Source organism: Idiotropiscis lumnitzeri, chromosome 10 (assembly GCF_059441095.1).
Source record: "Idiotropiscis lumnitzeri isolate Australia: NSW breed Sydney's pygmy pipehorse chromosome 10, RoL_Ilum_1.0, whole genome shotgun sequence".
NCBI lineage: Eukaryota > Metazoa > Chordata > Actinopteri > Syngnathiformes > Syngnathidae > Idiotropiscis > Idiotropiscis lumnitzeri.
Window position 1 is genome coordinate 17,123,168 of NC_142400.1, and position 16,096 is coordinate 17,139,263.

Below are 16,096 nucleotides of genomic sequence, written 5' to 3' on the forward strand. Positions count from 1 at the left end.
ACACCCTGACTCATCAATCGTTTCATTTCTGGCCTCACATGCGCACACGCATGCATTCAAACCCACACGCACCCATTATGTTCTTTGTCTTACACCCCGACACTACAGAGTGTTGCTTGGCAGGCTGATGCATTCACAGGGATGGCTAACACTAAATGGACAGAGATGGATTTGGATGGACAGTGCGGCGTGTTGATGATGCGGTGATGAGGAGGCGGACAAGAGGAGAGGGGCTGAGGTTTTTGGAAAATATGTCCTGCTTACTCAAGCTCAGAGCGCTACCTGTCCACCACTTGGATACTCAGTCAATCTGACATGTGGAATTCCCCAATGTAGTGTGTCTACGATATTCTTTATTAAATAGTTCAAGGGTGAATTAAGGCTGCTATTGTGGGGGTCATACCACAGTCAAACAACAAATGACACCAACTCAGTAAAATGCTATTCAGTGCTATTTAGTTGCTGCGTGAATTTTCTTGATTTTAGGATTATTTCGAAGGAAATTAGTTGGATTATATTTGAGCATTTATTGTATTAATCAAGACCAAGTAACACCAAATCGAAAGGATAAAAGTAAAAATACAAGCTCTTCAGTCTCAGGAATTAAAGAAAATTTCAAAATTCAAAGGGATTTGTGTTGGGTTTAATGTTATAATTTGTGCATGTCCATCAGCAGGAAGATGCTGACAGGACAGAGACTCTGCCAATCCAAGTCACATCAGGACTCCGTCCTGTCCGCCCTCAACCAGCAGAGGAAAGATGGACTTCTGTGTGACGTGACTCTGGTGGCCGGGGAGCAAAAGTTCCATGCTCACAAAGCCATTCTGGCAGCATGCAGTGATTACTTCCGGGTAAGTGTAGAACTTTATACTGTTAATATTGTTAAAGAAGGCCAACGTTTGGCAAACAAAACACACCACCATTGTTGCCTGATAGAGTAGGTAAATAATGTAGAAAGAAAGTCGTGTCGAGCAACAGTTCTTGGGCATTATGTTATTTGAAAGACAACCATCAGCGTGTTCTACTTTGTAGGGCCCAATCTAATTCAAAAGGTTTTTTTTTTGGTCTGCTTGTTGACCAAAAGATCAGTCATTTCCATTACATGCTGTAGGACACACACACGCACACACAAATAAACACATCATACCTATGACTGACTTACACTTGAATACATGCAAACCATACGTTGAGTGCATTTATTGGCTTGCTTGAGGTAAAGAGTTTCTATTCCGCTTTGAAGTCAACTTGCATATCTCCAGCTTCAGGGATCCGTTCTCATGTTTTTTGATTATATGGCTGTTTTATGATGTGCTGGGTTTGCTTTTATTTTCCCATTCTTTGTGTATCTGTGGTCTTGCAATTTTCAAAGTGCATGTGGAAATCTGGCGCAGTAAAATCCATTAAATAATATATCCTCCCATTCTTAACCATTTTTCAAATGTTTGCATTTTTACTAACAAAAACACCATTGTTATGTTGAACATCAGTTTATATTCAAAGTCCCTATAAAGAGAATATTAAGATGACTTAAATATTTGACACACCACAGCGTACCGTTGGCATGCCTGCCAAATTTGAAAGAATAAAACAAAAATCCCCAAGTACTGGATATAAAAAATGAGAATTCAAAATCATGAAGCCATTTTCTCAGATGCTGATTGTCAGAAGCTTAATTGGGTTTTCCCTTTTATTTAATATGGTCTGAAAGCAGCAATTATAAAACTTAAAGTATTAAAATAATTAAATCATTTACGATGGATATGCTGTCACACTGCATAACATTGTTGTGTGTCTTGGACCGGACAAGACCTCACACTGCAGGTCCATCTCCGATCAGACCCCGGCCAATTGTCGCATGCATCCGTCAAGATTCATGCAACTGTATTGTCATGACGACGGCGGCATTATGGGCTCACCTGTTTTCTGAAGCTTAGCCAAGATTGGTTGTCATCTGAGCCCTGAGCAACTGATAAATGCCCGGCCCCGGATATGGCCAAAACAGGTGGATCTTATATTTTAACTCATATACCGTAAACACAATATTAATCAGAATTCCATGTTTCGACTAGGCCTGCATGGAACATATTCTTGCAAAAAAAAAAGTAAGAAAGTAACCTCCCCTGAAATGTAACTTGCTCCAGTTTTCAATTGCAGTATTTATAATATAAAATGTACTGGCAAATAAAAAGGCTACAGTCGGTTGCTGTAACTAACTGGATCAATATGAGGGTCCTCGCTGTTTCTTCTTACAGTCAAATTAAGCTTTATTTGCTGTCAGGGCAGTCTTATAATCTATAGACGAGGCGGCCTGCACAAGAAAAGTGCACCAATGAGATTTGCTCTAGAGACACAGAGCAGATTAGGAAATCAAAACTAATCCCTCTTGAAAATGAAATGCAGATTAAATGCATTCAAATTGGCCCGTAGGGTTTCTCTTTCTCCGTGCGTGGAGGTTATTTTTACTTCTCCTTGCACAACGAGTTTACGAGCGCGTCGGACCCCTCTTCTCCGCCTTCCAACCCTATGATGACGACTATCATAGCCAAATTAGTGCACTCGTCAGGGTTTGGATTATTAGATCAATCTGATGCAGTCAATAGTGACCATGCCAAGTCACCAATTTCTGTCAAATACCCCCCCGCCCCAACACGCACATACAGACACACACAGACTACACTTAGGAGTGGTGTGAACACAGACTCAGTGATGACTGGTGGCAATGAATTACCTGACCAAGCGTGAGTTATTAAAATGTGTCACCTGCCTCTTCCAGTGCACATTACTAAGATGTTTGGAAAGTAAATCAGTCACGCCAGCATCGCACAAACATGGATGCCGCTCTTGTCCTCTACAGGAAAAAATGACAGCAAGGCCAAATGTATTTACTCCTTTTAGAACTCTGATATAATCTCAAAGCATTAGATAAGTACCTTAGAATGGTAAAACAACTGCATACAAGAGGAAGAAAAAAACTCACTCTTAGGCCCTGGAACAATGAGGTTGCCTGGCAACAAACAGCGTGGAAAAACTGCTGAAATCATTTGATTTGTTTTTGTGCAGTTTAGGCAAACAATATGTAATGATGTGTTAAAAACAAACTTTGGTGTCACCTTTGGACACGAGACATTTCTTTTCCGGATTTGAAACAAAATTTAAAACTGGTCGAAAGAATAGAATTAGCAGGAAATAGTATTCTACATAGTGTTTTACTTTCTTACGACGTACATGTCTATGCAAGTAAGGTAGCCGATACTGTGATGACAGTTTTGAGCAACACTTCATTAACATTAGAACTGGAAGTAACATGAACACAAAAATAAAAACAAATTATTTATATTATATATTTAAAAACATTTATTATATATCCCACCCTTGTGGCAAGATTTCCTCAAGATGTTACTGTTGTTTGTGATATTTCTTTTCATCCCGAACAACATTTGAGGGGTCAGAGGTCACTGAAGATGGGCAAATGGACCTGAATAACAATGGCTTTTTTTATTTCATTCCAAAACTGTTTGATAGGGTTGATGCCAGGGCTTGCTCCTTTTTTTCCCCATATATGGTTTGTACAGCAATTCCTTTTTGGACCACCTTTTTTTATGCACTAGGATACAGTTTTGGAGGGACTGAAAATGTTTTTTCCCCAAACTGTCTTGGAAATAGGATTAAATTGAGTTTCAAGAGGAATTAGGAGATACAAACTAATCATGATGTAATTATTTTGTATAATTGCAAGTACAAAATATCTATTTTATATCATATAGCACATTTTCGCTGAAACATGGCTCCTCCTCCAAAACCTCAAGAACAAGAATAGGGAAAACTATAGCTACAACAGTAAAATAGTTAAAAAACATTGTAAAATCCGGAGCAATCAGACATAAAACAGGGAAGTACAGACAAACTGCGATTTCCATGATCCAATAACCTTGATTAAAAAACGTTTTAAGATCCTTCTTATAACTTTCCCGTGACTTAGACATCAAATGAAAAAGTACAGAGGACCTGTTTGAATTTACATTTTGACGGTCTATATTATCCAACAGCCTGATTAAAAAAAACAAAGTCTTCAAATGCTTCTTAAAATGTTGCGCTGACTCAACACAAACTTGGAGGGAGTTAGAGAAGGTAGCATATTCCAGAGTTTGCTTGCAATGGAGTGAAAAAAAAAGCAATCATCAAGGGTCTTTGAGTGGCTGCCCAGCAAAGCTGATGAATTTGGATGATTTGACTTTAAGACTCAAGTCATGCTGAGCCAGCACTTGCAAATAGTTTAGATTTCTCCCTTTATGCCTTGATGGGGAGTATAGTCTAAATAAACCAAAGCAAATTATTCACATTGGAAAAATCTCACAGCAAACTATCATAATGATATTTTTTATCTCGATTTACTATAAAAGCATATTTATCTGGGCCTGTTTGGTTGAACCCAAATTAGATATACTCACAGGAAAGAAACACATGGAACTCAGGGATTAATGTGTTTGAATGAACACAACTAGAAGTCTTAAGGTCAGGCTAAGTGCATCACTGCACTCCTCCTGCAGCATCATGGGGAAAAGACTGCAGTGAGCAGGACTCGGTGATCTATATGCCAAGTCAGCACAGCTATCCATCAACAGCTGTCCCTTTGCACCTACACCAAGGTCAGGAACAGTCATGTGAGGGACAGACAGCTCTGCAAACACTCCTCCTCGGTGCCCACGGTGATGACACAAAAGCTTAATACCTGCACAAATAGTTTGCTATTTTCACTCATCTGTGCAAGCAAACTACAGTGCCACCACGATTATTCCTCTGGTCGTATCACTGCACTCGTTGTGCCTAATGGGCCAGTCTATTTTTAATTGGCTGTGTGGTAAATCAACCAGGCAGCGCGAGCACTGGACACAATTCGGCTCAAATTCAAGTTGTCCCTACTCTTGTGTGGCCATTTGCTTGAGGAGAGGGGAGTGAGGCTGTTGCCGTGTTATAGTTCATGTGCAACATGAATCATCAAAAACTTGATTGGAGGTTTGGGAGGAATGCGTTTTGTTTGCGTGGCAGAGAGAGATGATTTCACTGCCCTGCTTCTGGGTATTTAACGCGTATGAGGATGTTTTGCACGCACTGAACTTTTCATTAGTTAGGCCTACCATTGCTCTGTGAAATGTCATGAAATACAAAAAGTCAAATGATGGACAAAGCCGAGCACTGAGTGTGAGCAATTTTAACTAAATGTCTGTTTCATAGAATAATCACACGTCATGAAGGACTACACTTTCACCACTATATGATATCACAATATTTTACTGTTTTGTGTAGTTATAGTGGAGCTAATAATGAACCCAAAGTATTTGACTCACCCACCAGTATAATGTAATGCAAATTACAAACAGTCAAAAAAAGTTCTCTTTCACTGTCAATAACACTAGTGCTTCATTATTATTTTTTTGTTAATGCAGAATTTTTGTTTTGATTAAAACACATTAAATTGCAACTTTGGTTGAGAATCTGAGGAAAATGAGTCAATGTGAGTATGTGAATACAGGCGCTTTTATACCTTATTTGAAACATTACGCTTGCTGCTGCACTGGTTCTCTGATCAGTGGGTGACATCCCATCATGGCATGACAGCAATCAATAGCTTTGATGACCAAAGCTGCACTCAGCGGGGTCAGACTGCAGACACTCTGGCCACTGCTTTGATTTTGCACAGATGTTTGTGTGCACATTTGCGTGCGCCCATCACAGAACGCAATCAATACCAAAGGTTTGTCGGCTGTTGTGTCTGTCACGTTCTGATTCGCTTCGTTGTGTTTTACGCAACTCATTTTGCGGTGCAGCTAGCTCTCACGCATAAGATACTAAAAAGTAATCATAAACAGTCTGGAAAATTTCTGTGAAATGATCCCTCATTTGACCTCCATGTTTTGTTGTGTTCTCAGGCCATGTTCAGCTTGTGCATGGTGGAAAGTGAGGCAGATGAAGTGACTCTGCAAGGAGTGACCAGTGTTGGCCTGAAGCATGCCTTGGACTTTGCCTACACTGGACAGGTAAGAAGATTAACATTTGGGAATGTGGCAAAAGAAGTATTCGTTTTTTCAGTTTATTTACACATTACCATCACCTTTGCGTGCATATTTCTCTCGCCTTTTGCGTAAATTGTCATTTTTCTTAATTTTCAGTTATTATAACTACGAAGTAAAAGCCACCCATTTTTTTTAGTCATCTCTGGAGGCGTCCATTTTGCCACTTAGTGTCAATTAAAAATGACATCACAGTTGCTCAGGGCTCAGATAGACGGCCAATCATGGCACAGCTTCAGAAAACAGGTGATCCGTGATTGCTCCTTAAATAAGACCAGTCCTTACATTTTCAGTCGGCAGAAAGTGACAAAATGGCCGCCCCCTGGTATTACTAAAAACGAATGGATTTTGCTGCTTAACTCATATTCCTCATATTAATCACAATGCCATGTTTCGGCAAGTGAAGGCGCAAACAGCATTTTATTTTGAAACCTTTTTGGGGGTTGACTTGCCCTATAAAGTTTTAATCCGAGATACAATATTTTGATTATTTCTGATGCCAAAGGGGTAAAGGCGGTGTAGTGTAGCTTTCTTCTCATCTTTCATTTTATGCCCCTTTCACTATTCACTTCTCCCACTTTACGATTTAATACTGTATTTGTTAATCCAATAATCATTTTAATCCTGTTATGAATGTATTCACAAATTACAGCTTTAATACACAGACGCAGTAAAAACTATTTGAATTATTACCGATATGGACATTCTTCTGTGTGTTTTTTTCATGCAGCAAAATAAGTCATTTAAAAGCTGTCGATGATTCAAGGTTTTTTGCAGATTAGTACTTTAATCGCAACCGCATAGATTTAATCAGCAGCGTGACTGTGGCGCTGGTGGGGGGGAATGTGGTGTTTTTCAATCAGATTGTATTCATTTTCTGCCATTCATGTGTTCTCACACGTCACAAAATGTGTCTGACCCTGTCACGTGACCTTCTTTTACCCTTGCACCATCAGCAATATTCAGTCCCACAAGCAACCAAGCGGCTTGTACTGGATACGGAGAGGCTCCAAACTCAAGTTGTAATTACTCCCTAATTTTATTTGCACAGTGGAAATGAGCAAGTAGTGGTTGGTTAGGGAGTGTAAGTAGGTCAACAGCAGGCTTGCAAGCCGCCTGCATCAGTTGGCTGAGCTCTCCGTCTGCCCAGAGGAGATGATAGTAGATGAGATGAAGGCAATATGGTTATCCCCACACCGTAAATAATGACCTACTAAAATCCTTCACCCACATGTCATACAGGCCTGCAGGTTGATGAGACATGCTGTCATGGGAGGTTTTTGTCATCACTGAAAAAGGTTGATGTTTCAATTGATATCTTTGCTTTGTTTTATGCTTTTTTTTTTAAAACAGTACAACCTTGAAATCAAACATAATAAGGTGCACACAGTGAAAACAATGAATAGTAGTTTTCTCTGGAAAGGTCAAGGTCAATGGTCAACATTTGAAAAATTTACCATAATACAAGTGGAAAACTGCTAAACATTTAAAAACAATAAAACAAGAACTGATTTTAATTTTCCTGATGGAACTTCCAAAGTCATCCTGAATCTGCTTTTTTTCCCCCACCTCAGTTTCAAAATAACATTTTTCAATTCAGATCTTTATTTTTTTCCTGGGTCAAACTGAACGCATCATTATATCTCTCTTTTTTTCAACTATAGAGACAGTCATTTAAGTGACATTTCAACATAAAGGTCATTGAAGTGTTGGAAAAAAAATGAACCTTTGATGTTATAATTTAATTGCAGTCAAATAAACTCCATAATGAAACGTGGTTGGTGAAGTCAGGTTGCTTCATGCAGGCCACACTCTCTCAAGAAAAACATTATAACCATCATACCGTCATCATCGTCTTTCAAATAGCTAATACAACACCATTCATTGTATTATCTTTTTTATTTTTATTAGCAGTAGTATTTTTGCACAACGTCCAACGGCTGCAAATAAAACTGGACCTCCTCTCTGATTCATGTCAGTAAGTTAATTAGAACTTAACATTTAAATTAGTTGCTTATGGTTATATTATTATTATAATTATTGTCCTTTATCATTTTTGTACAGCACTTTCTAACAGCTGCGGTTGTGCAGTGTTGTCTAATTAAAGCTAGGGCTGAATTATATTGCATTTGCAATATAATTGCGATTTGATCAAACACAATTTGCTAATCGCAAAAGCTGCGTATTGACTGGTCATTGAGAGCCAAGCGGGAAGGAATGGTTCAGAGCAGCCAGAGACAACAATGCTCTCAATAAGGCCCACCGCATTAGGGGGTGGACAATTTCCCATGAGTTTGTCGTCTCATGAGACCTGGAGACAAGTATCGAACACAGGGGTGCATTATTATTATTATTATTATTATTGTTATTATTATTATTATTATTATTATATTTTATTATTATTATTATATTTTATTTTTTAGTATTATTATTTTATTATTAAAATGTGATGCACGAACAAGAAAAAAAAAGACAGATTTGCATTTAGCTCAAAGAAATAATTTAGAAATGTTTACTTGCATCTCTGGTTTAAAAAAATTGTGTTGAGCAATGTAATCAGTCTAGTTTCACCAAGGACAGCAGAATTTTCAGATTAATTACTGTTGAAAGGCTGAAATCAGAGTATTTGGACAAAGTTAAACAATCTCTTAAATGATTACCCGATTATTAAAACAGTTGTCGATTAATTTCATTATGGATTAGTTGTAATAAATCGATTAATCTTGACACGTACCTGCAACCAAATATTACACTCTCTAGCCCTCTCCCATGCATGTGCACACATATATGTGCCTGCAAGCACATGAATACGAACGCACAAACACACAAATAAACCAGATGGAAACAGGTAGATCTCCGAGTTTGGACAAAGGAAATTACTGCCTAAATGAGTAGAAGACCGGACACAGGCAGGGACGCATTATTGTTGTGCATTAAGTATAGTGAGATCCCTACTGTAGCTCACGTGTACCATTTTAAAATGCCATTCCAGAGTCCTTTTCTTTGCCAATGCCATCTTTGAATTGCAGATCAAACAAACCAGCTTTGAATGACAGTGTTCCATTGCTACTACCCGGTTCGGTTATTGCGGCTACTATAACTAACTAAATATTACTTCATCTTTTGCATCCATCCACCCATTATCTGAACGCTTTATCCTCACGAGGATCGCGGGCCTGCTGGATCTTATCCCAGCTGTCTTCGGGCAGTAGGTGGGGTACACCCTGAACTGGTTGCCAGCCAACTGCAAATCTATTGCAGTTTTACCTCGCCTTTTTGCAGGTTTCAATGCCATTTTTCTTCCTTCTGAATTGGACCACTCAAGAATTTTTTTTTAAGATCAAAACAAAAACTTGAAACTAGTTATTAGCCGATGTTTCATCGTTCTCATCCGTTGCCGGGGTGCGGAGCGCACTGTGCTCACATTAATTTATAAATGTAGCCTGTAATCAGCAGCTCTAATTCTTCTTCATTTAGCATTTTAAAAGTTGCATTTAAATTGGTGGGAACTGTGTTGGGGGGTGACGGTAAGGGGGACCAAGACCCCATAAAAAGTCAACCATATTGGTGGATTTAGCGGATTGCAGGTAATTTTCGGAACGTAACTCCTGAGATAAACATGGGAACGCTGTAAACAATAAATATATATTATATATAATATCTTAATGGCTTTGATCCCGAGCTACAAACGATTGCTGACTGCAAGCAGCTTCCTGTGATTCAGGTCACGCATTACCGTGACCTACTTTTTTCTTTAAAAAAAAGGAAAAAAAAAAAGGATAAAAAAATTTGGGGTGGATGAATTGCACCCCTAACAAATGTGTTCACAACATCATTACTACAGTCTTTTTTTTTCTCTGGGAGCAAGCTTGCAAGTACATGCCGGAATTAAAAATAATGTGCAAAAAGCGCTCTCTGCACTCCCACACGGAGTCAGACAATGTGTTGCAGAACTCAGACTTTGGCTGTGTGTTGTTGAAGTGTTTTAAATGCTGCGAGGCTTTTGAGTGGACAGGATAGGAAGAATATTTATATAGTTTTTATTTTGGGTTGCCTGCTTCTTCTAAAAAAAAAAATAGCTTGTCTTCGATAAGCAAATATGTACCTAAGGGTACATCCTGTCTTTGCTTATAAATGGTACTGTCTAGACCAGCATGGACAACATTATTGAAATTATTTATCTACCATACCTCACCTTTACAAAGGCACCGTCACTGTTGCAAAGTCAACATTAATTTTCTGTCGCTCAAACTGACTAGAAAAATAAAAATAAAAAATCGAGATATACAGTCGGTTTGTAGGTCTCAACCCAAAAATTGGAAACAAGTTGCCATATGCATACATTTGTGTACACATGTACGGTGTATGTGTCAAATTCTCAGAGTAAATTTTACGCTGAAATTTACAATGAATGGTTTACTCTGAGATCAACTATAGTCATTTTAGAGTAAGATGTACTCTACTAAATTTACTGTGTGGTGAGCGTAAGCAATATATAGATTGGTGGATGTATTCAGACAATTTAACATTTTGATACTGGAAAAAAAAACTCAAACAATTTGGGTTGAATCATGAATCAAGAACCTACTGTTCTTTTTTTTTCCCCTTTCCTGTGGGCAGATTGTGTTGGAGCCAGCGGTGATCCAGGATGTGTTGTCTGCTGGCAGCCACCTTCAGCTGCTAGAACTCCTCAGCATCTGCTCCCATTACCTCATCCAGGTACAACAATACACACACACACACACACACAGATATATATATATATATATATATATATATATATATATATATATATATATATATATATAATTATAATTTTTTTCATTTATTATTTGTCATTTAGTTTTGGTAACAATTGCACACGCCCACTTTTTCTCTTATCTAATCCCTATTGTAAAACATAAGATTCTTCCTCAGATCCATTTTAGAATAGGTAATTTGTGATGTTTTTTGGTAATGTCATATTTACATTCTTTATTCTTTGTCAATATGTAGCTCATTTCCCACAATGCAACTGATTCCTCCAGAGACAGTTTTACAAATACTGGCTATGAAGCCTTAAGCCAGTGGAAGCCAAAAGCCTAAAGCAGCTTCATGCAAGCATGCACGCAATCATGCGCGCACACTGGCATGCGCACATGTACGTACAAACACACACACACGCACACCCCCGCACACGCACACAACACGCACACACACACGCAAACACACACACATACATTTTGGATTACTTATATCCACTCTTCTATGCTCTGACATTTTTTGGGCCAAGTGCTAAATCAAAATAAAAAATCCTCACAATATTCACCCAATTAAGACAAGAAAACTAGTAATATAATCTGTTGACACCTGACACCTAAATTTCTTTCCAATAATTTAAAAACAGTATTTGTTTTGGGGTTTAAATGGTTGCTAAATTACGTTGAGACTATTAATTTGTGTATAGCAAATGAAAACATAGGTATATTACAAATTAGTGACGGCGGCACAGTAGACGACTGGTTAATACGATGGCCTCACAGTGCAGAGGTTGTGGGTTTGATTCCAGCTCTGGCCTTCCTTCTGTGGAGTGTTGTCTCCCTGTGCCTGTGTGGGTTTTCTCCGGGTGCTCCGGTTTCCTCCCACATTCCAAAAACATGCATGGCAGGTTAATTGTACACTCTGAATTGCCCCTAGGTATGAGTGTGAGCGTGCCCTGCGATTGGCTGGCAACAGTCCAAGGTATACGCCGCCTACTGCCGGAAGATAGCTGCGATAGGCTCCAACACCCCCTCCGCAACCCTTTTGAGGAGAAACGGTACAGATAATAGATGGATGGACAAATTAGTGACAATATTCATTCATGACAAACACCTGTTCCCTAATCATGCCTGCAAGATAATTTCTTGTGGTATTTGTGAGTTATTAAATCCCAAAAATTCACATTCTCCTGAGCTGCGCCACCAATCACAAAGAAAGTGTGCGCCAAGAGCAGGGCTCACCAACTCCGATCCTCATGGGCCCCTATCCATGTTTTATAAGTTACAACAGCAAGCTCTGCAGAACCTTGATAACGATCTTGATCATTTGAATCAGGTGTGTTGGAGGAGGAAGATCTAAAAGAATCTAAAACACACAGATAGGGACCCTTGCGGAACCGAGTTGGTAAGCCCTACCCTGGAAAATTTGTTGTGCAACCTGGCGGCATCACTACGGGTGAAAAATCTTCCTCCAGATGGACCGCGCCATCACCCAGGTACAATTACTCCAACGATTCACTCTAATTTCAATGGAGCCTACACAATGAAGAGACACGGTGACCACAGGACACCCATATATCGGCAATTAAGCAGTCAGTGGAGAGTTTTGTATATCAAATTAAGGAAATCATGCTTTGCTCGAACTAGGGTTAGCGTAAGGAAAAGGTGAGATTAAAAGAGGTTCCAAAACAACTCATGTGCTCTTTCATTGCGAGCAAATCTTGGTGTCTCCAACGGTTTCCGTCCTTGTGTGGTGGTGCCTTGCCAGCTGTCCTAGCCATTGGATTCCATTGACATGACAACTACTAGAAGGAGACACAGTTCCCACCTCAGCCAAATGCATGTGCATTTTGTGGATATCTTAAGTGAAAGGCGAGAGTGAGGTTATTCCAACGAGACCGAGTGTATACGCAACTTGCATTGCACGTACTTCTATTTTTTTGGCTAATGTTTCACCTTTCTTCTATATTCAATACCAAGATTGACTTTGTAACTTTTTTTCCTGTATCTGTGATTGGGTCAGGATTCATGACACTTACCTTAGCCCAAAGATCATTACTCCTGCAATGCAGGACCAGTCACAGTTCTTCTCTGGTTTGGAGGTCACTGATCTTGCAATTTTACCACAAGACCGTCCTTATAAAAATTCCTGCACAATATCCGCAGTGCCTGCAGTTCATTTTCCTGACAGGGAATTTATTGGCAATTGTTTAGATAGCACACATCTAACATCCTTGACATAAGACTTGTGAGCAAATTCCCTGTGTCCTAATTCAGACTACTCATCAACCAGAGGCGTGAGGACATGGGAGCTGTTGTGATTCTTTAAGAGTGGGCGGAGCCAACACTGTCTTGGCACGTCCAGAATAGCGGATCGATAGATTGTTTTCCTTATAGGAACCTGATTTTTGGTCCCCACACCGCAAAAGGTACCCATTAGTGACAGTTCAAACCGATCTATGACCCCAAAACATGATGAATAAAAACACACACATGCTATGGATAGCTCCAGATTAGGTACTTTCAGGACTGGTGTTTTATATCACAGTACTTTTCAAAAACTGTTATTCTCCTCACCCTGGAGCCATTGCTTTGGGTATAAGAATCCACTCTCATTTGCATAACATTTTAAAATTCCCCTATTAAATATTTGTGTGTGACTTCAAGGTCAGTGTATCCAGACATGCTAGTCACGCTATTAAAATATACAACTGTATTTTATCATGCTTGTATTAAGCTCTAACTTAAACACCAATGGTAAACACTGCTCTTGTGAGCCATCTGGTGGTTTCACAACGTTATGGAGCAACAGATGACCAGCCCTTATCATTGCAAACAGAAGAGCGTAAGTGATTGTTTATTAATGTGAGTAACAATAAAACACACACATGCATATTTGCGTGACCCAAGTTGCACCAGATGTTGCATTAGAGGCATTAGTAGAAGGCAAGGTCAAATGATTAATATTGATTACCTAGTACACATTGCATCAACACTGACATTAAAAATCAGGTCGAGTAGCATGTCACTATGACCTACACAAATAATTGTGAATAATGATGCGCAGCGAATTCTTAATTGATCTAAGCCATTCTTGTTCTGTACAGTAGCTTAATTGAATTAAAAGTACACAAATCATCAGAACTGTCATTTAATTGTTTCATTAAAACGAGTTGAAATAAGATCAATTAAAATGTGTATATTGTGTATTCTGTGAAAAATACGTGTGATTCATGTCATTACACGAACTGCACATAGCTACACAGCACGTTTATATTCACTGCTATACTCACCAATGCCAGAAGGTGGCAGTCGTATTCCACATTTTCAAACTACTTTGATTCCCCCCCTCCAAGTTTCCCCCCAACACTTATTGCCTTTCTCCCTCACTGCTTTTTCATTACACTGTGAGATTGAAATCAGCTTACGCTTAATGTAAAAACTGCACATTTGTGGCTTGTCTGATAAAGCACATGCTCTTTATAATGAATGTTTGGCAAATGGGAATGTGTGGCATTTGTTAACCAGAATTTAGGTTTTACTCTGATATTGGAGTGTTTTGTACTGAATGGATACTAATAGAACGTTTTACCAAAGTAAGAGATGGCCATTCATCATATTTTCATTAAGTACCTACCTTCTATTGTACAATATAATTTAGACCAATCTTTATTTCAGTCCGTTTTACTTTGCGTAGGCATAATAAGTCCCAGAATATAAACTCGTTTTTTTTCTCTGCATGTCTGCAGGAATTGAGCACTGTCAACTACTTAGAGCTGTACCGTGTGGCCGACCTCTTTCACCTTCCTTCCTTGGAGGAGGCTGTGGTGGACTTCTTGGTGGGTCACTTGTCTGAGTTGAGCCAAACACGGCAGGAGGAGGCCCTGCAGCTGCCTTTCCGCCTTCTCAATGAGGTTCTCAAGAGTGACCGCCTCACCTCGCTGAGTGAAGAAGAGATATGGAAGGTATGAAAAGGTGTGTGTGTGTGTGTGTTTTGTTTAGCTGCAAGATTTTCTTTTCATGTACTTGTACACTAATACACACAGTTATAAATTTGATATGGATAACTTTCTTGCGTATAATTTTTGAATTACTCTCTTGGTTTATGTTATTAATAAAACTACCATTGTTAATAAAATACAAGTTAGAATTATGTAGACTGAGTGGAATCCACAGAAGAAAGAAGAGAGCAGAAGCGTCAAGACGCGCCTTTGGATGAGTCCGGCAAACCTCAGCAATTACCGTGGCGGCCATTTTGTTTTGTTGGGAGACGATTCAATTCCGGGCTCAAGTTAATTGTGTTATTGTAATTGATTTAGACAGATAAACACAAAATCAATAATGGTTCATCCAAACAATCTTAACAAAGCAAACAAAATGTGTTATGGAAATTATTGCAATGTCATCAATTGCTCAAGTTGCTCTGATGATTGACGAACGAACAATACAAGACAATACAATAAAATACAATTTATATAGCGCATTTCCCAACAGCTGGAGCTGTAACAAAGCATTTCCATATGCCGTCATATAAATTAGCAGGCAATTAGAACACAAATTTAAATACAAATTAAAATACATAAACACATTTACCATACATACCAGAATAATAGTAGAGCAGCGACTCTCTCATGGTGAGGCGAAAGCTAAAGAATAATAATAGCTAAAGAATAATACAGAAAAATTATGTCAAAATGCATGGTTTTCCTAATCCAAAAAAAGCGAGAGTTTGGTAAATTTGTGGTTCAATTTTAGCTGACGTTCAGCAGTAATTTTCATGGTTATTTCCATTTGTTTCTTTTGAGATCCAAAGATGTGAATGCAAGGCATTATGCTATGGAATCAGCTGATTACCGTTAACTGAATGAACCATTTGGCTTTACTTAATTAATGGGCGCAATGGGTTCGCTGATGAACCAACTCTGACTGGTTATGTCAATACTGTCAGATGATTAACATTAACGTGCCTTTTCTACCATATACCAGTTGGACAGTTCCATTTCAAATGGAAGGAACTTTATGAACAGTACTTCTCAAATAGTGGGGCGGGTGCCATGCTGAGGGGGGGGTGCGTGTGACCCTGGGGAACATGCTTTTTTTCCGGCGTACTACTATTCAGTGTAATTGCACATCTACTCCAGTAGTTGGCAGTGGTGCCCTCATTTCCCATTGTGTGCAGTGCGTATTAACTCTATGGTGTAGGTTTGTTTCGCAATGAAAATGCAATTATTTATAGTTGCGGCGGAGAGTGGCTGGGGGTGTGAATTGTTTGCTGGGGGGGAGGGGCGT

General features: G+C 39.0%; 1 protein-coding gene across 4 annotated transcripts in view; it reads left to right on the plus strand.

The window, feature by feature from the left end:
• The window catches only part of klhl32 (kelch-like family member 32), a 32,899-nt gene that overhangs the window by 2,719 nt on the left and 14,084 nt on the right, over positions 1-16,096 (plus strand). For 2 of the 4 annotated variants that reach the window (XM_088306581.1, XM_088306583.1), the window contains 4 exons: positions 674-851; positions 5,928-6,035; positions 10,689-10,787; positions 14,557-14,772. In XM_088306581.1, coding sequence (XP_088162707.1) covers positions 674-851; positions 5,928-6,035; positions 10,689-10,787; positions 14,557-14,772 — 601 coding nt within the window. The remainder of the gene's footprint in view (positions 1-673; positions 852-5,927; positions 6,036-10,688; positions 10,788-14,556; positions 14,773-16,096) is intronic. The other 2 variants (XM_088306582.1, XM_088306584.1) reach the window with 1 other exon arrangement.